Below are 21,278 nucleotides of genomic sequence, written 5' to 3' on the forward strand. Positions count from 1 at the left end.
CGCAAGTTTGGTTGATGCCCTGCGGTGCGTGAGGCGGCGCCCGGCCCCTCTGCCCTTTCCGCCTCCAGCAGGGGAGCTCGGCGGCGGCAGCGGGGAAGACCCTCCACCATGGGAGATTAGCCCCCCTCGGCGCTGCCTCTCGACAGGGATGCGGGGCGCCGTGCAGCGCGGCCGCGGGAGGAGGCTGCTCCCGCCGAGGAGGCTGCTGGAGGCGCCTCTGCGGGGCTGACGGAGCCGCCCCAGGAGCAGGGCGCGACCCCCCCCCCCGCCGCCGCCTCGAAGTTGCCGGAGCTGCCCCGGCTCGCAACGGCGCCGCCGCCCCTGCCGGCAGGGCGGCAGCCAGGGCTCCCGGCGCCCCGCGTCCGCGCCCGGCCGCCGCCGTGCCCCGGGACCCCGCTGGTGGATGCGCCCGCCCCGGCGGCAGTGCAGGCAGCGCAGCCCGCCGGGCCGCACCGGACCCCGCCGGGGCGGCGGGCGGGGGCGCCCCGGCGTTTCCCGCTGGCCTGAAGGAGGACGGGGAGCCTCGGAGGGCCGAGGCCGCGGAGCGCCCGGCGGGCACCAGCCATGGGGTGTTGTGAGGCGAGGGGGTTGCTCTGGAGATTTGGCCTCTTCCTCCCCCTGCTGACAGCGCGCCCCGCCGCCGCCGCTCACGTCGCCACTAACCAAGGTAAGGGCGGCCGGAGGGGCGCGGGTCGGCGCGGCCGCTCCGTGTGTGTGTGTGCGGGAGGGGGGAAGGGGAACGGGGCGGGGGGGGGGGTCACTCCCGCCAACTTTCCGTGCGTTGCCGGGGGGGCCGCCGCGACGGGCGGTCCCGCGCGCGCCCAACGGCCGCGCGCCCAACGGCCGCTCGCCGCCCGGCGGGGCTTGCCCCGTGGCGGAGCTGCGAAGGCGGGCGGGTATAGCCCCGCGGAGGTAGCGCCTGTGGGGCGAGGGAAGCGGAGAGGGCTCCGCTGCCTGCTCCGGCCGAGCCGGCCGGGCGTCCCGGGAGCGGCGGCGCGGCCCCGGCGGCAGGGCGGCAGCTCCGCGGCCCCCCGGCACCGCAGCTGCCGCCCGGTGCGGTGCGCTGGCCGTATCTCTCCGCTTGACTTCTGACTTTGAGGTTTACTCTTCCTCCCGCCAAACTCGGCGCTTCTTGAAAATGGATTTTGGAAAACTTGGCGCACGTTGAGAGAAATTGTTGCTAGCGAACGAACCGCACAGAGATTCCTGACTGTCCTTAACACCTTTTTTTTTTTTTTTTTTTTTTACATGCCACGATGTGATTCCCAGAACCGCCCCCCCCCCATGCCCCCATGTAATGTTGTCGCAGGTGCATGCTCATCATGTCTTACTTAAAACAGTAGTTTAATCGTCTGGATTGCAGTATTGCGTATGTTTAAAAAGGGCCTTTAGATTAAAAACGGATTCAATCTGTTTAGGAAAAAAATTAAAAATGCGTAGCACATTCGGAGGATACCAAGTTTTGTTAGGAAGAACTGAAAAAAAGCCCATAGCTGATGATGAAACATCTTGTTATATGTTACTGAGCATTGGGTAGAGCAGGAACATTTCCTTAACTGTTTGTTTAATGTACATCTCTCTACTTCAGTTGTGGAGAACATAAATGAATTTATTCCTAAATTAGGAGTCTCCTTCCTACTTATATATATATGTGTATATATATATATATATATATATTTAAATTTAGCTTTCATGTCATGGGGTTTTAGTGTGATGCAAGTTAAAATATGGAAACTGAAGGGCAAACTGTAGTCTTGCTTCTGGCAGAAATTATTAAAAGGATATTTCCTTGTTGAGAGGAGTGCTGAAAATGAGTATGGAGGAAAGTAATGATCAGAGAAAAAGAACTGCTTTTATGCATGAGGTGCTATAAAATATATAGTTAATGTATTTTCACACTTCTGTTTTACAATTCATTTTCAGTGTTCATTGTATATATGTGGGTAACAGCAAGAGGAGAGAATAAAATATCTAGAAAACAGGAGAATACAGTAGTATAGGCACAAATACACTGAGCAATCAGATGCAGCAGGGATTCCAAATTTCCTTTAATTCTTCTACACTAAATGTGATTTTTTTAAAAAAATTCAGTTTGTAATTGTATAATGTATAGTCCTATCGATGCAGTATTACATTTTGCCCTTACTCATGTCTTAGACAACATCAGACTTTCATGGTAGCACAGCACAGCTTTGCTTCTATTTCACTCTCATTAGTACATGCTAATGTGTCTTATATTACCACCAGGCCTAACGAGACACATGAATACTGGAAAAAAAATCTATTTGCATATGTAATATAGAATATCTAAGAATTTTTATTAAGTAATGCAAGTTATGTTAAGAGTATTTTAAAATAAATTTCTGAATTAACATTTCATATTTCTGGGGTTTTGTTAGTAATATTTGAAGAATGTTTTAAAAAGCAGTAAAGTTTAAAAAGCCGCAGAAAAAAAAACAGTTATTGAAACAGCTTATCCCAAAGGAAAGTCTTTCAAGGATGAAGTGATTTTTTTTGATATTAATATAACTTTTCTAAACAACTTCAGGCATTGGAGTATCTGCTCCATAGAGTACTGAATTTCCTAAACTCTTAGTAGCATCTCTTTCTTCACTTCTTTTTAAAACTTTCAGTAAACTCAGAGACCTCTTCTATGTTGTGATTGTACCATAGAAATCAAATCATGAATCTAACTCAACAAAACACATACAAAACAAAAAGTTATGAATTATTATAGCACATGATCAATAAAATGCTAGTGAAAAAAACTACTTTCATAATGATTTTATCTGAATATAGGAATTGAGGAAAAGAAAATGAGCACAATAAAGAAGTTGAACATTGTGTGAATACTTAAATGGGTCATTTTAAAATACCAGTCGCAGTTGCTAATATTTGGAATCCCAGCTATAAAGAAGTTTTTAAAACTTGCAGTTGACTTCTTTCTACTTTTACATTTTCATCAGGTGATTTTTCAGAGTATTCTTCTTGGAAATACATTTGCCATAATTGCTGTTAGATTTGACTACTTATAATAACTTAGCTTGGCTTTACTATCTGATATTTTTGGTCTTCTCTTTTGGATTTACAAACAGAGTGTCATTGACACTAAATATGGATGAATTACAAAGGAATGTTTTAGCTGGGTTGCTCAATTGTTTGGGGGGAAAAAGGCGAAATGAGAATAAGTTTATTAATCCAAATCAGAAAACGGACAAACGTTCCATCTTGTTCTTAATGTTTTGTTTCCTGTTACTAAAGAAGGATTTTCAGAGATTTAATACCCTGCAGTCTTATAAATTACTGTTATTACTATGTTAGGATTTATCTTTTTGTTCATTTTTCTCAAACAGGAAAAAATACTTTTTCATATATATTTCCAAGACTCTTAGGTTGTCATTCTTCAGCAAGTAAATCAATGCACGCTGTCTTACAGTATCTGTAGCAAGGCAGACAGAAACAATACTATTGACAGAAAAGTGAACTTATTCATCTTAATGGAGTTGTAAGTTCAAAAATAAATTGTGACCATGCAAAGGTTTAGTTTGTGCTGTTAAAAAAAAAAAAAAAAAATAGGTTGGCAAGGGCAAGGCCATAGAGCTGGGTATGAACAATGCCTCAAAATAGTCTGAAATAGAATTGCTTGAAAAATAAACCTCAATTAGTAATGTAAGATGAGTGCTTATGTTTTCATCTAAATTTTCATTAATTGACCATGACATCCAGTCATTAAAAAGTTGCATTATTATGCAGGATTTCAGCTGATATTGTAGGTTTGTTGTTTGGTTATCAGAACGTGCCGAGTTTGGCCATTATTCTCAAACCTAAAGGTACTAGTAATAAAGGCAATAGTATCTAAACTGTGAGCTGCTCTTTGGGAAACATGTATGAACTTTTAAGATAGAGGTCGCATCAGGGAAGAGTTCTATAGTATCCTTTCCTAAGCATGCATTTACATGTGTTTCTGCATACATGTAAATCAGAAGGAATTTCTGTACCTTGGCCTCTTTCAAACTCTAACCTGCTATTACCCATGACAAGAAGATCAATTCCAAAGACAGACTGTAGGGCTTGCAGAGTTCCATATGTAACAGTGAACTGTAAAAGGAAGTCATATGCTTTTTCTGTTACCAGGTCTCAGTGCATTTTGTCAGATTATGCAAGGCTGTTCTCTCATGCCCTCTTAAATGGCACCTATATTTTTTTTTTTCCTAAAAGGAAAGTAACATTATGTAAGATGCCAATTCTGAAATTCATATAGCCATTTTTTCACAGTCATTACACTTGATGTAAGTTGGGTAGCTCTAAATACATAGAGCTCTTTTTATTCTGGTATTAAAATCTCAGCCAGATTAGTAACGACCTTGAATTCTTCATCAGTTCAAAGAAGTTGGCTTATTTTTATTCCTGTTTTTATTTTTACATAACTGCAATCCATCACCGACAAGCACTCCTTTTGAAATACAGCATTTGGAGCTCTTCTGTAGAGATTAGTAACAGTACGGAGACCAAGGACTGAGCAGATATAGGGGCTGAACTCCCAGGATTAGCCTGACCCCTTAAAGCTAGAGGATAGCTCTTACTTAGAGGACTTAGAATAGTGTGAAGAAAATTCTGCTGCTGTCTGTATTGTACTCATCCTGGTCAATTTTGCTGTTCAGTTGTCCAGTTAGTATTTTTTGTGAGCATTTAAGTCACTATGGAGAAATGAGAAAATTAAACAAACAAAAAAACCCCGTGTGGTGGAAGTGTGTCACTCTCTTAAGTGTGCAGAGAATGAATTGTGAGCAAAATCATATTTTTGCCTCAAGCTATAAGGCATTTTTTAAAAAATATTTTTGTCCCAGATAAACTTCAGTGCTAATGACAGCTTTGGAACCTTTACAGTCTTAGATGTGTGTGAAACAACTTGTATCCAAAAGTCTACATTTGCATGCCATAAATACCAGATAACAGACTTAAATTTAATGCTTCATAATATATTCCTAATCATCTATTTGGCAGCATTAAGTCCTCTTTGGGTATTTTGTTTATTTTGGACAGGTGAGAATGATTGGTGTGGAAACATTTAAAACAAAAAATATATAGCTTGGTAAAACAAGATGTAGGTTAAGACCATGTCAGTACAGTAGTTCTCATGTAATTCAAGGAGGTGAAGATTGCACAGAGGAACTGAAGTATTTCTAAATGTGTACAGCCTTGCCCTATGGAGCAAGGATGTAAATCAAAAATTGAGCTAGTGTTAGAAGGAAGCATGGAAAAACAAACTGAAGAAAATAGCTGACAGTTAGTAAGCCAGTGTTTTTTCGATCTCTCATGATTTATTCAGAGACTAGTGTTTTCAGTTTCAGCTGGCATCTTACTTGCTTTAAGAAACAAGACAGTGGAGTTCCTAGAAACCAGACTGATGCCTAATGCAGGAAGCAGACTGTCCCGCATCTGCCTGCTGCTCTGAGTTCATTTTCAAAGTGTCTGCTGCTGGCTGCTCTCAAACTGTCCTTCTGTATTGGATTAGGTGGACCTTAGGTTTGATCCAGAATGACCATTCTGACCTTCTTGTGAATTTAACAGTAAATTTTTGAGCAAACAACACTGTTGAATCAAACCGTTTACCAATGAAACAAGGAAAGAGTCTGCAGGAAATGCGGCTTTTCTAATGGATAATTCTTGTGGGTTTCCAGATACATATTTTAGATGAAAGTAGTTAAATCTGAACTCTACCTCAGAGCCAGTTAGGCCATCTGATGCTATACTTTTCACTTGCGAATTTTAGAAAAGTCTTAAATGTTCAGTAATTGGTTAGTCAGTGAAATGTATGCTAAGTTAATACCCAGATGTTTGGCTAAACTTTTTAAAGTAAAAGCCTAACTTATTTAAAATCTTTACTTAATCACCCATATTTAGAAATATGTAGATATTGCAGCTGATATGCATATGGAGTGTGACAAGCACTGCATTGTTTGATTTACATATCCTAATATAGCATAGCTGTGTTGAAATATATTCTTATTTGGGCTGTGTATCTGTAAACTGGAATGTCTCTATTAGGATCACTGGAGTTCCTCTAACTTGACATTGACACAAATAAGAGGCTGGCCTTTCATTTGTCATTCCAGTTAACATGCTGAACTCTGTCTGTGACAGAGAGAGAGAATTTTAAGTAGTATGGAAATAGAAAAGTAGAGAATTATTTATCCAAAATCTGTCCTGACCTCAGGGGATCACATTATCATGCAGAGGGGGTCAGAAAGAAAAAATACCAGCTGTGAAAAATACATCTACAGAAGCTGTATTTAAACTTGTAAATGATATGCCAATCTTTATGAAAAGTATAAGAATTAAGAATTACTGTTACTATCTAAAACATGATTTCTGTTACGTATTAAAGATATGAAATTGTTTGCAGTATTTCTTCTCTCAGTAATAATCTATACAAATAAACTTATCTTTCTGCAAAAATTATTCCCCAGCTCTTTCTCTTAGATTATGTTCTAATCATTGAATGCCACTTCCTTATCCTTTTTGTTCAGTGACTCTCTTGGCAACTTGTGTGTAATTTAGGATTTTTCTAGTAAAGTTTTTTTTTTTCTTTTTTGGAAGTGTTTTGCGGGATCTTTTAATAATCTAAAAATCTACACCAAGATTTTTGTTTTGTTTTTTATATTTGTAAATGCTTCTTTCCATTTTCTGTACTTATCCCTTAAAATAATCATCAGTCTTCTGTTGTAATGATGACATGATGTTTCCAGGATATAGTAAAGTCTGTAAAATTTAATGCTGAAATTATCTTCAGCCAGTTCATTTCTCTTATAATCACTCTAGCCAGGCTTCCATTCCACCACCTATTCCACAGATCCGTACACTAGTTCCAAGGATGCTTTCATTATCATACTTGCAACACTCCTTTTTTTTTTTTTTTTTTCCTTTGGTAGGTGGACTATTGTTCTTTCTCATGTCTAAAGAATAAGTCTGCTCAAAATAGCTAGGTGTTAAAGAGAAGTCACTTCAGTTAATTCAACGTACATTTATGATGTGTTTATTTCAGTGTGTGTCACAGGATACAGTTTAGAGACTAAGCTTAGTTTTAATGCAAGTGCTTGTTCTGACGGATGAGCAAGCTTCAGATATCCATGTAGAAGAAAATGACCCTGAAGTTTTTTCTATAGTCAGTGGGAAAATTTTACTGATTTGTTTCACCCACAACATAATACTTCCATATCAGCTTTTTAAGCATTTGCTGTCTCAGATCTCTGCATGTGGACTGAGTTCTGTCATACTGTAAGAAAACGTAAAGATGCTGAATACCTTGATAGTGGTGATAGTTTAATCATAACAGATTTAGCAGTTTTCTTCAATGGAACAATTATTAATAAAAGTATTGTTTATTATTGCTCAGATATTTTTATAAATATTCAAAAAGCAGCAGCCAAACAATGCACGGTTGTTTTTCACCTCAATGGATGATACTGTATGAAGCTTTCCTTCTTTTTAAACAGTTCTTTCAGATTTTTTTCATAATATGCCTCAACCTTTAAGCCAGCAGATATTGTTACTTTGTTTTACACATTTTAAGCTGTTTACATTCTAAACACATGATGCCTAAATAATTATTATATACTTTTAAAGGAATTAGGGGTATTTTCATCTTTAGGTTAAGACTAGATTAAAAAATACTGTAATATTGTTGTTTCTTTTGATAGCCTAATAGGGTCAAGTTTAAAATTCAAAAACATTTATTTGATGTGGAAATTGCATCTAAATTCAAAATAAAATTTAATTCATGTAGAATAATCTCAGAATTTTGGATTTATTTGGGCTCTATATAAATAAATGAAATTTACATGGAGCAACAATTCTGAAATATTGACTAAAATAAGAGAAACATTTGATTTTTTTAAAAAAATAACTGTAACACTGCTAGTAGAATGCACTGTAAGAATGTCAAACATAAGATTTTAAACAAAGTGAATCAAAACTAAGATTGAATGTTTTTTCATATTCTTTGAACATCTGTGATGACCAGGATATTACAAAATTTATTTTTAAATGATCCCAATGTCTCCAAGCTTTTCTCCCTAACTTGCTGCCCCCCTCCCTTCTCCACTTCACTGGCAAACACCACACTTTAATCTCAGTAACACAGAACTTGCAAAGAATCTTTGTGCAAAGAGGGAGACAAATGGGTGTTTAGAAGGAAAGATAAATCCTGATCTTGTGCATATTCCACGCAGGGGGAAGCTGTGTTTCGTTGGTCACCAGCTTCATGAGGTTTAGCAGTTCCTTAGCTATGGTGTAAAGAACTGCGGCTTAAAAGGAAAGGGAAATACTCTCCTGGAACACTGGGTGACCACTGAGTAGCCCACAGACTCTGCTTCTTTTGCTTTCTAAATGTAATGGCTTTAAAAATAAGAAAAGAAAATAGATTGCTGGTTTCAAAAAACATAGACTTAGCTCAAGATCTGAGCAAGTTCTTCTATCTGTGGATATGTGCACTGTTCTTAAAATGTGCTGGTTGAGCCAGTAGACCCAACTGTACAGTGGACTGGGAGATATTCTACTTCAAGTCTTTGTGTAGAAACAGTAATAGTTTACAAGTGTGATACTTTTTATGCTAATAAAAGTCTAACTTAGTGTTTAAGTAGGTCTGTAAGAAGGTGGTAGAGTTACTCTCCTCTTAAGAGAGGTGGTTTTATTTGTTCTAAGTTGACTGAATTCCAGACAGTCTTTGAAGCGAGTGTCCTGTTTACTGACAGGATCTCCCAAAAGAGTAATACCAGGCTAATGAGGACGGGATGCACAGCTATTCTTTTTATGTCGGTGCAGCTGTCTGCTGAATAGTATAGGCAATATGTATGTTCAAAGTATTAATGTGAACACAGCAGTCCAGGGTGAACATTTCAGTATATGGAGATGTTAACTAAATTTGTAACATAGCATTTCTTCATTCTAGCAAATTTCTGAAATTGTGGAAGTTTTAGCTTAGAATAAAATCGGCATTGTGTCACTTCTGGGAAAAAGAAAGATGGGCAGTAGGCATCATCTGTAACAAACCGCTGTGAAGGTGTGTGCCCAGAATGAGGACATAGTGAAAGATATATTTATTGGTAACTCTACCGTCTCAATCCATTTAATGGCTTCTGCACCTAGAACAAAAGGGGAAAAGTCACATATAGCAAACAGCATCATTGGTGCATGTAATGAGTGATTTGTCTTGGCTGGGGACCTTTGGTTAGAGTGCACTTGCTGCTGTAATTTGTATTCTCCAGCTGCTAGTTGCTTCTTGGTTTAAAATAAAGGAATAAAAGAAAGCATTAGAAAACATTCTGTAAAACAATGGACTAGCATTTTGATCTTGATAAAAGAGATGATCTCCCTCATATTTCCCGGGCCAATTTTCCCATTGGGTTTCAGTTGCAACTTTAAAATTGAATTTTATAGAAAGACTTCTGCTAAAATTTAAAGTAAAAATTTTATCTCCAGATATATTTTGGACATATTAAAGTAGCAGAAAACCTAGCCCTTTTTTTCTGTAGTATTTTCATTCTTTGTAGTTGGAAATTGATGGCATGGAGTGCATTTGAGTGTGATTCATATTCCAGAATGTAGTTTGAGTCCAACGGTTCTGCTAAGCAAAGTAGGACCATGTGAAATTGTATAATCCTTGTTGCGCTGTGTTGTCTGGCCACTGACACCCACTGATGGGGAAAGTAAGAAAAATGTAAAACCTTCATCTCTGTTAGTTTGATGAGAGGATAAGGGCCCTTTCTTTTTGTGTCACTGAAATTGCTAAATGCTCACATGCCGGAATGATGCAGTAAAAACACTCACTCAGAAGGCTGCATTAGATTTATTTATTCAGTTTCGTGGACTTCATTTCTTTGAGGAACATTGTTAATATTTAGGAATGAAGAATAGGAAGAGAGTTCTGGAACACATGAGCTTCTCAATCAAACTCACACTCAGACTGTTTATAAGGTGTTAGAAATCTAAACAGTTGCTGCTGAGACAACGGTAAGAATGCTTACCCTGTGATTTCAGCAATGCAGATTTCCAGACTAGGAATTTCAAGAAGAATTAGCTTTATTCCCTAATTTAACAAATATGCAGAAACATCTCTTGCTAGGAGTAAGAATTTGTAGAATGGCATATATTGGAAATATTTGTTATATTCAAAGGAAAAAGAATGATTGTGTACAGCAAACAAAAAAAGGCCCATTGTAGAGCCAAGTATTGTATAAAACTGCTGTTAAAGAAATCTCGCTTTGCAAAGTCAACCAGAAAGTCAGACAGCTTTCCACATCATGTTAATTGTTCCTTTTGTTGATGCACATGAGTATTAATGATGTTATCAGATACTGCATTTTTCTATAGGCACTCTATAGGCACATCTCATCTATTATAGAAAATGAGCGCTAGTGCTGGAAGGAGTCCAGCATTTCTTGTTCCCACTGTGTAATGTATAGCCCTGTGCGAATGTTATGCTGCATGCAGAGTTATATTTTCCGTGTTGAATCTTTTGAAAACATATTTTTCATAATATTCCTTTGAGCTAGCTTTGTATGTCTTTTTAGCCACCAAACAAAGGAGAAAACTTTAAGGCCAAAGCTTGTAGCTTATATGACCGGTGTAAGAAATCCACAGTAAATTCCTGAGGAATTAGTTTTTTATATGCTTGGAAAAAACTCCTGCTGAGTAGTCTGTGAGCTCTCTTTTTCTGCAGTTCAGATTTCTTGTGTCACATTGGCTATGAAGAGCATGAGACACGTTCATTGATCCCCTGTACACCTTGTATTATGTAGCACACCTGTGATCTGACAGAGGAGTTGTGGCAGAAGCAGATGTAACACTTTGGTTTTCAGTGTGATCTTCAGCTGAATTCATTGTATTTTTTTCTTCCTATACATAAGTAAGTTGTTTTCCACCTGGAACATTTGTTCCTACTATTAAAATTCTTGATTTATCAATACATTCATCAAAATGCTGAGTGCAGCCAAGGTGGATTTGTACCATGAGAATTAAAGATCTGTCGCTCAGGAAACTTTCTTGCCATTTTGGGTACCTGGTCCCTTAACAGCCTTCCTGAAGTCAAGGCTCACAATAGCTTCAGATCAACCCTGCAGCAGAAGACTTGGCCGCCAGCCCTTGAGGCTCTTTGACTCCTGCAGTCTCAGCTAGCCAGAAATCTTTGAAGTAGACTGTGAGTCATACTAATGACTTCAGGTCTGTTTTTTCCTAACTTAAGTGTAGGGCTTACCGATCTCATTAGTGTAAAAATACACTGAATATGAAATTACCTTTGTTACTACAGTTATCACTTAAAAAAAAATAAATTTTTTCTCTCCCTCCTCACAGGTCATTCCTGTAGGATGTTGATGTATTCAGACTGACAGTATAATCCCCTGCTAAATGATCTGAATTACTTAAGACAAGAGAGGTGCTATCTTCTGTGGAATAGGTGTTAGATAGTAATGAAGACATACATTTTGCCAGTTGCTTGTGTTAGGCACTAAAGGAATTTTGAAACTTGCGAGTAAAATAGGCCTGTTTTCAGGTTACAGAGTAGGGTTCTCCTCTCTAGGTTGCTTAAGAGCTTTAATGGTCCTGACCTTCCCTACTGTTGCTCTTGCCTTTATCGCCTCACTTGTTTTACTCCTTTTCTCCTTGTTTTGTCTTACTTACCCTTATTCTTCTGCTAGATGGCTCCTGTCCATCAATGCCCACTTAATTACCTTATTTTCATCATTCCATTAATTGCTCCATTTTACCAGTATCAGCACAGTCAAATAGGCATGTAGAGTTTGTTAAGGATGGAGCATGCTGAGTGCAGATAAGCTTTGGCAGTACCAAAATTTCAGCTTACTTTAGTGAGCACATTCAGTTTGGACAAATGTGAACATGTAGCAAAGGACATCAGTGAATCTTTATCAGAATGGTCCAGATTACAGAAATGTGAGTGCTCCTTGGTCAGAGATGCAGAACGTATTTTTCCTTGTCTTGTTCTTGAAAATGTCTGAAAGATTTTAGTAGAAATTTTCTGTCGAAGTCCACTTCAAATGAGCATTTGACATAGAATATTTCAGAGTGAGCATTTTATTTTGCAAAATAGATAGAAGTCGAAAAACATGTTGTAAGATGACAGCATTAGGTAACACAAGTTATAACCATAATTGTACCTACAACAGATTTAAATTTATCAACACTTTCAAGCTGAGTAATTTTGCATTTATACAATACCCTCATCTTCATATCCTCTCTGTACAGGCAGATATGTAAAGACAGATTTTTATATTACAGAAGAGTAAGGTCAGCATTCCTGTATTATATGACAGTTTTCCTTGTACTACTCAGAATGGAGGTCACACTTGTAGCTAGTTTTCCATTATGTTCATTTCTCATGGCATACCTGTTGTTGTCACAGTACATCAAAATTTCTAGTAATGTTTAGCCTGTTCACTTTACTAATAATCATTTTCTTTCCTAATTTTATAGCAAGTAGTTTTCATTTTAAGTAATGTCCTGAAGCCTTAGCATTAGTGGGTTTCCATCGTATTAGAGAAAATTGGGAAATTGTTTTTAATAGCTATAGTCTGATAGATGTATCTTATTGTTGAGAGATGTGCCTCAAGAAATAAAAGCTGATGGAAATTGGTGCCACAGACGGATATTTTGAAAACAAAAAAGAAAATCAATAATAGATTAGGCTTGATTAGATGTTGACATTTAGAACTCCACATAGAGAATGTTAAAATTTACTGACAACAGACAGTCTTCTTCCTTATTTGCATTTGTACCTCTAGTCTCGGTTCAGATGTATCATGGTACATACATTGTAAAGGTTAATGAACAAGCGATGATAAAATTAGCAAATAGCTCATCTGATTGTTCAGACTTTAGCCTGGAGGGCTGAATGTTTTAAAATCTAGTTTGTCATCTGTGGAATCTAATTTGTTTAATTTTTTTTTGTTATATGAAATTCTGAATTGTTTGAATGTTTAGGTGAATCCAAAGTCATTTATGATTGATTTTTTTTTCCTCCTACCTTTCTCTGCACACTTCTTGTACTCTGCTGCAATCTTGGCATAGTTGTTCCTGATTTGCACCCTTTTTAAGCGAGAAGGGAATTAGGATTGTAATCTTCTATTATTTAAGTTACTTCCTTTGCCTTTAATAAATATATCAAATACCAATCCTAATATAGAACATGGTGACATGAAGTTTTTCTCATAAGAAAATCCAGCCATGTATTCCTATTTCATTTTGCCTCCTAGTCTAGTCTATCCTTAATGCAAAAACATTCTTCTATCTCCCTAAACAGGATTAACCAATTGCTCTTTTGGGCTTTTGTTAAAAAAAAAAAAAAAAAAAAAAAAAAAAAAAACCTTTTTCTGGTTCATAACTGGAAGTGACTGAAAAGTCAAAATGAGATTGCTTAACCCTGCCTTTCTGCATCTTCGGTTCCAATGAATAACCTTTTTGTTTTAATAGTTTGGAAAATAATGACATGATATCATTACTGCCCCAGAACTGAAGCTTGTTCAGTACCTACACTGGGAAATTATTTTGTTTAAAAACCCACTTATGCAATTTGAGAGGATCAACTCATTGTCAACAAAACATGTAATTAAACAATCAGAGTTTTAACTGCAAATGTTTGTTTCATTCAAGACTTGTCTCTTCACAGCCCCAGCAATATCTATAGTGAATTCTAAGCTTTCTGTTGCATTTAATTAAAGAAGGAAAGAGCATCTCTGGAGGAAGAAAATGAGCCCTATTAGAAATTGAGAGAGCGGGTTAAACCTTTATCTTTGACTTTTAACTCTTTAATGATATTTTTAAATGATATTTTTAAAACCTAATATTTGCATTTTTTAATCTATTATGTTCTTTTCAACTGACAGAGCAAACTTTGAGATACATACGTTTTTGTAGACTGATATAGACAGCTGTGTGCCTTGTTGAATTGATACTTAATTTTAGCATCAAAATGTTCATCCATGAAAATGAAGTTGTGGATCATCAGTATTTTACCATATATATATATTTTTCATTATGGCATGTTCTGTAGGATCATCTCAGTAGGAATCAGAAAAGAACCTCATTGTGCTAGGCGCTATCAAGCATACAGATTCCAGAGAAACAAGCTTGCCTACTGATGAAAGACATGGTGCCTTTCTCAAAAGGAGGGGTGGGAAAGCTCAGCTGGCCTATTGGGGTATCAGAGTAGAAGATCAAAATCAAAGCTAGAGGGATTATAATCACATAATATACGTGCTATGTATTCATTTTATTGCTGTAAGGCAGTGCCCCAGAACCTACAGAAAAGTAGTAGCTTCTAGGTTGGCTGTGACAGAGCGAGCTATTATGAGTCACACCATAGGCATCACTGGGAGTGTTATAGTGGTCCAGTAAACTGTAATGATGCCAAACTAAGGTTGATGATAGAAAAAAAACACACATACAAGTAATTCTTGATTATTGTGGAGCAGAGTCAGAAGGAGAGCATTTATTTTGTCTCACAAAATGTGACAGATACAGTTTCAAATTTTTCCATCTAGCCAGAATTGAAAACCAAGATTCTCAGTTAAGGACCCATTACAGCTGCTGGGTTTTGAGCAAATCACCGAGTATTGAGATCCATGTCCTGGAGACTTGGTTATTATAGATCTTGGTCATTTTCTTGGTTTCTCTGCTTAGCTATCAATATCGTCTACTTGTTGTTTGAATAAAATGTGTTGTTTTATCTAATTATCCTTTCCATAGACCATGGGGCCTGATTAAAAGTCCGTTTGAGAATCACATTGGGAGGTCTGGCCTGAATATCTTCACTGGTACATGTACACAGGAACAGGAGCTGATAAGGTGTTCTGTGCGTTCTAAACAGTCTCCTTACCAGCTCCCAGTAAGTTCAATTACTACGTATGTCAGTGTTGGCAGAAGCATGTTATGCCATTTATGTAAGGGATTCCTCCTCTGAAATTGAAATCTCCTATACCATTTATGTAAATAAAGTAAAGGATACACTGTAACTCCAAGGTGCAATCTTTGGTTTATACAGAAGCCTTTAAGGGAACTGTTGAAACTGGAGTTGCAGTGTCATAGAGCTCAGATCCAAGTACCAGACGTTTGCAGCCAGACAGTGCTGCTGCTATGGGATGCAAAAGATACCAATATCGAACCTTATTGGTACCAGAGGCTGGGGACAGGGGAAGAAGATAGAGAAGCAGAGTCGTTTGTTTTGGGTTATTTCTGTTAAGTGGAAACTTCTTAATTCTTATCCGCTCTTTGTTGTTGGAAATCTATTTTACTTTTGAAACACTGCTTGACGCTAATACTGGGGTTGGGAGAAGTGCTCTGATATTGCTGTATAAGCAGAAACCTCTTTGCAGGTGAAAGGTTTGTGATTCTTTATCATATTACAGGAGTTGGACCAGTTGCCACCACCTGAGCAGATAAGGAGTTTTCTACTTCTCCAGGTTCAAATGTGACTGTGAAAGCAATTTGTTGTTGGAGATTTTTCTTCCACTGTAGTATGTAATATAATTTACTTAGTTTCGTAAGGACTTAATCTAAAAAAAACCCCTGCTATTGCCAGGTTCTTCATGCTGCACTGCAGTTTTTGAGATTTGGAGTCTACTTAATTAAGGGTCGTCTTTTTTATAAGGTGTTTAGGAAAGGAAAAAGGTGATGAGTTGATACTCAGGCTATACAAAGAGTGATTGAGGAGCTGTTCATTCTTTTGCACTAATACATTTAAACTTTTATCTATTATTGTAGATACTTGACTCTCTGACCTAAGGGTTTTTTTCTTTTCCTATATCTGATATTCCTATGTCCAAATGAGATATAATTGCACATTTCTAATTCAGTGAATTCATTAGCTAAATAGTTTAATTCTTTGTGCTGCCACACTCAGACTGATGTCACTGTTTTTCAGCACTCAAAAAAACCTTACTTTGTGTGTTTGGGTTTCAGGGCCTTTACCACACAGAACATATGTTAAAGGGCTTTTGACCTGGTTTTAAAGTAATACAAAAAATTCAGAAAAAAATTAAAGAATTAGTCTTGGTATGAAATGTTTTATGAACACGATGTAAATTAGAACTCTTTAATAATCAGAAGCAAATACAAAGGAATATGAAGCACGGAAGAACAGTTTAATCAATATGTTTGGTGATACCCGAGTGATAAGAACACACCACTAAGAGTCTTACTTGTGAGCTTCATGGAGGAAATATTCTTTAGGCAGAGGTAAATAAATATATGCAACTGTAGGGAGCACGAGTATGATTTTTGTTGCAGTAAAGCAATATAATTTATGAATTATGAATAAAGCTCATAAAATAGCCGCAGGCTCTCCTTTTTCAAGTACTGAGATGGAACAGCACATTTTTGGTAAGGGAGACAAGAAGAAAGTAGGAAGAAGGAAGAGAAGATTTAAAATAAACTTCCTCTGACTTTCTCTTAAATTAGTAATCTAATTTACAGTATTTTGGGTTTAGTTTGGGCAAAACACTATATGTTCAATAATATGTCATTTCCAGGTTTATCAGGTTCTAGCTCTTTGAAAGTGCATTATTAAAAGAAGTTTTAATCCAAGTGCAGGTTAGGGAAAAGATTTTGTCAACTGGAGTCCACTGATTCCATTTTTAATGCTCAAAACTGCTACACTTCATAAAATTCAGTTTTACAGGCTATTAGTCCATAATGTGGGTTATGTCCTTTGGAGACTTATGTTAAAGACAAATGCAGTAGTTCAGAAAGACCTATATTGTAGTCCCGTGAAAAAGGTTCAAGAATTAAGTGCTCGTTACTGTGTTCCAAAAAGAAGAGCAGACAAGGAGGAGTTACGGTCAGCCTTGCTTTGAAAACAAAGAAGGAAGTTAGCCATGGACGTGTCAGTGGCAGGTGGCAAAGTTCACTGAAGGTTAGAAAAATATTTTACTGCAAGGTAACTGGAATTGAAAGGTTTTCTTTCATTGTTCTTGACAGAAAAAATAGTGTTTGCATTAGTGGTACCTGCTAAGACTGTTTTTACAGCATTGAGTGTCTCTGACTGTAACTGGAACCCAGGATAGGAAGGAAATAAGGAAATAATGATCTACATCATAAGCAAATATCCTGTATGACCTTCTATATAGAATGATTTGTTTTCATTTTAAAATTAGAAATTAAGAGTCTTTCTAGTTTCTACTTTAGAACCATTTCTGTATTCATAAATGGCATCTTTTTGTGGTCAGTGCTTATATATTTATTCTTGTGCCAGCGTTGTCCCAAAGGTTAAGAATGTCTTTCTACCCTTGATGTTTATTTAGCTACATTATTATAAGAGGAATCATATCTTTTCTCTTGGGTTTGGCATACTATTTTCATCTCTTCTCATACAAGAGATTTACAGTCACTGAGGCAGGTACGGTAGCCATTGTCTTCCTCTTCCTATTTTAATTCAGTCTTTCTTTAACGAAGGTGGCCAGAACTGTATGCAGTTTTGCAGGTAAGATTTTACTGGTACTTTGTACAATAGTAATACTTTTATTAGAAATACTTGGCATTTTCTGTGATGGCAGTTGTTGTCTTCATTTCCCCATCATTTGGCTGGTCCTTGGTTGCCTTGTCATCAGTGAGTATGTGCAGGTCTTATCTTCTCTGATTCCACCTAAGTTCTGACTTTATAAAAGACATTAGCTCTCATTGCATTGTCTTATGATTTGTATTATTTAATGTCCTCCGTTTTTATTATCCCAGACATGACGGAATCATTCTTTCTGTCCCTGTTGCCCCCTGCGTGGTGTTCCAGCCTTCAGTAATGTTGACAATGCCTCCTGACTTTCCCATCAAAAAAAAAAAAAAAATCTCATTAGAACAAACCTATTTTGGCCAAGGACATTAGTTAAATATTAAATAAGATCAGTCTGATGACTAATCTTTGAGGAACTGTGCTAGGAATTGCACAGTTAAATATCATCTGTCTCAAAAACATGCCTTTTTTGCACTTGCTTGCCTCTTCTGCTCTCTCTTTATTTAAAGCAGCTAAAGACTCTTTTACAACCTGTTTCAGTTTTCTAACCCAAATTTGGTTTTGAGACTTATACAACAAAATATATGTGATAAGCTGAAGTGTTCAAATACTAATATGTTGTTGCCACACAAATAGTAATTTAATGATATCTTAACTATAAAAACACAAATTATATTCCATAATTTTCACAGATTCAAAACACTTCTCAGTTCATATAATTCTGAAATCAGGCTGGAAAAATACTACATTCACAAAGTCAAATTGAATGAAATTATCCTCAAATTCAGCTGTAATTTTACCTTAATGCATTATAATTCAGGTGTCAGCTTTTTCTTCCATAATTTGATTCCTCTTGGCTATTAGGATCGCTGAGTACTTACTCTGTTTTATTGCTCTTAGATGAAATAAATTAAGCTGTATAGCAATACAAAAGATAATATTCATTGTTATAAATTTGGCATTTATATGAATGTAACATCTTAAATTCCTTCTTCATCTGTTTTAAATTAAGTATGAGATTTAAATCACTTGTTCTGACTGAGAGCAAGCACTGGAAATGAAGGGACTGTGGACAATCAAAAAAGCACACTGAGATTCTGATCCAGGCATTCATTATTGTTGTTGGGAAACAACATTAAATGATAATTGATTGCATTCACGTAGAGGGCAGAGAAACCTGCCACGAGGTAATATTGTATTAATATTTTGAGAAAGATTTTGAATAGGTAGGAAAGTGAGAGCGACAAGTACTGTACTTGGAAGTGCTCAGATACTGTGGTAATTCATTCCTCTAAAATCAGAAAGGCCTTAGATCCATGTGTTCTTATGAAATACTCAATTGCATATTTTTCAATAAGTTTTGTATCTTATCTCACTTTATGGTTGTGATGTTTGTTTGTTTGTTTGTTTTACCACCACATACATAACAGTAAACTCAATTTGGGGGGAGGAGAAGATAAGTATACTATTGTAGGTATAATGGTATACTCAATTTTCATCCTAAAATATTTCCTTTTAGCATTAATTCTCTCCATCTCATTCCTTATTCAAGTCTCATTATAATCTCATTAATCCTTTTTACACTTAGAGAGAAAAAATACATATTAGTAACAAAAATTGGTTGGCCAGAAACTGTCCTTAGATTCAACAATCTTCAGTTAATCTATGTTAATTCCACTTACAATACCATGTTTACTCCAGAATGACTCTATTAGTACTGAAAATGAAACCTTGTTTCTTACAGACAGGTTTCTATCATATGGTCTGAAATGTGACAAAAAGGCAGCTTCAGTTGTCTTTGTTTTAGTATGTCCTGCAAATTACTATATTTTGACTGTGATTTAGAATTTTAGACAAATCAATTACTGATGATATATTTGGGATTCTGAATGCAATTCTGATGACAAGTCATCTTAATGAAAGAAAGTATGTGCAAAAATGGTTAGCTGCCTCTCCTTTCCAACTTGTATATCACTCCTGATGTGCAAAGAATAGTAAATATTTCTTTTTAACAGTCAGTGTTCATTATCTGCCCACACAGCCTGCCTATCCATTATCACTTCTCAGTGCATTTCCTGACCCTGTAGCAGTTTCCAGTCTACTTTTTTCCACAATCCCAGTTCTATCCTCAATCATGAATCTTTATTTTTGTTGTTGTTCAGGTTTGTTGTGGCTGTTATTGTTGTTATTCAGGATAATGCATTTTCTTCTTTCTTTCTTTCCACTCTGTCTTCCCATATAGAAGTTTGTCTTTGGGCTAGCCCTTTCTCCCTCTGTTTCCTCAGTCAGTCTTTGTCCCTTCTTAAGCTCTACCTCTAGCTCCATAAGACTGTACTTCCCTTTAGGCTCATCAGTTCACATTATGCCCTTGCAAAATTCATTATCTGTCCTCACTAGTTCACCCACTCCGTCCCAGCTCTGCTCCACAGGTATCATCAGTCTGTTGGTCCTTAACTGCCTTCATTGAACTGCCGTTCCCACAGTGTTCCCCTTTCACTGGGTCTTAACTGTCAAATTTACTCACTTTATCCTTAGGTAAAAATATCTGCGCTTAGCCAACTGACCGATCTTTCAATTCAGTTCATCTAGGCGGTGCATGTCTTGCCACAGACAACTTATCTTTTCCTTTTCCCTGCTTCTGCCTTCGGCGAAACAGCCTCCGGCTCTGTTTCCAAGAGAGAAATTACAGGAGGAGGAAGCTGGTTTAGGACTCTACCTTTCCCAGTACCAGTGAGTAGGGATGTAGCTCTGCTATAATATATTTCTTTTAAAGGAAGCTAGAATAGACATGCATTTTCAGAAGGCTTCATTAACAGAACTTAAAATGCTGTGTTGATGATTTGTAGTGTAGGTAACTCTGCAACCCAGTTTTCTCTGTGCTTTAATTACATCTGTTTTTTGAAGTATTTAAATATAAATAATTTTACTGGGAGGTGCAGAGGCAGTAGTATTTTTCTAGGTTGTCTTTGTTCTGTTGGTGAAAACTATTTCACAGTAGATCATAGATACATGTACTGGATACACAGATATATCAGATAGCCTTCTCAGATGAGGTGAGCATTTTCACTATATTTTAGTCTTCAGGTAGAAGCAAAGAAGAATTTTAAAATTATTTGCCACTTCTTTCTTTAGAAGAATAATTCATCTCCACAGTCAAAGTGCTGTTTGTCCTTGTCTTCCATTTTCTGGTCTCAAATATTTCAGGCAGAATGGTATTCACATTTCGAAGAAAAATGGCATAAAGCAGATGTTAATTCAAATATTAGCTTTGGGATAATCATTCAAATGTAAAGGTTTCCAAATTCTGAACTAACAGTGTGGATGTAGTATTATACGGTCTATATTTGGCATTGCCTTCAAAGTGCCTTGGCAGCCCTCCAGCAATCCTCAGTGACATTCCCCTTGCATCACTGGGTTATATAACAGGCACTTAAATTTCAAGTAGCTCTTTGAAGCAGTGCTTTGAACTAAGTAAGTCAAAGCAGTGCTACCGCATTTCCAGCAGAAATGCTTTACGTGCCGAATCAGGGTGCCCCAGACGTGTTCGTTTCGGGTCAGCGGAAACTGCAGCCGCTGCTTTCCCAGCTCACCTGTGTTCCACGCCACTGCCCGTTGTTACAAAACAGAGCATTTTCAATTTCTACTGTTTTTGCTTTACACCGTTCTGTCAGAAAATTGGCTTGACTTAGTTATTTTATACAGGTACTACACTCTTAGGCTACAACAATTTTTTTCTTTTTCCTCTTCTTCTATTGAAGTTTAA

The 21,278-nt window shown here is 37.5% G+C and overlaps 1 protein-coding gene across 1 annotated transcript in view; it reads left to right on the top strand.

Annotated features, from left to right (window-relative positions):
• The first annotated feature begins 456 nt into the window (after positions 1–456).
• Positions 457–21,278, top strand: part of EPHA6 (EPH receptor A6) — a 519,018-nt gene continuing 498,196 nt past the window's right edge. Inside the window, exon 1 of the mRNA XM_062597081.1 lies at positions 457–667. Coding sequence (XP_062453065.1) covers positions 565–667 — 103 coding nt within the window. The 5' untranslated portion in view covers positions 457–564. The remainder of the gene's footprint in view (positions 668–21,278) is intronic.

Source organism: Rhea pennata, chromosome 1 (genome assembly GCF_028389875.1).
Source record: "Rhea pennata isolate bPtePen1 chromosome 1, bPtePen1.pri, whole genome shotgun sequence".
Classification (NCBI taxonomy): domain Eukaryota; kingdom Metazoa; phylum Chordata; class Aves; order Rheiformes; family Rheidae; genus Rhea; species Rhea pennata.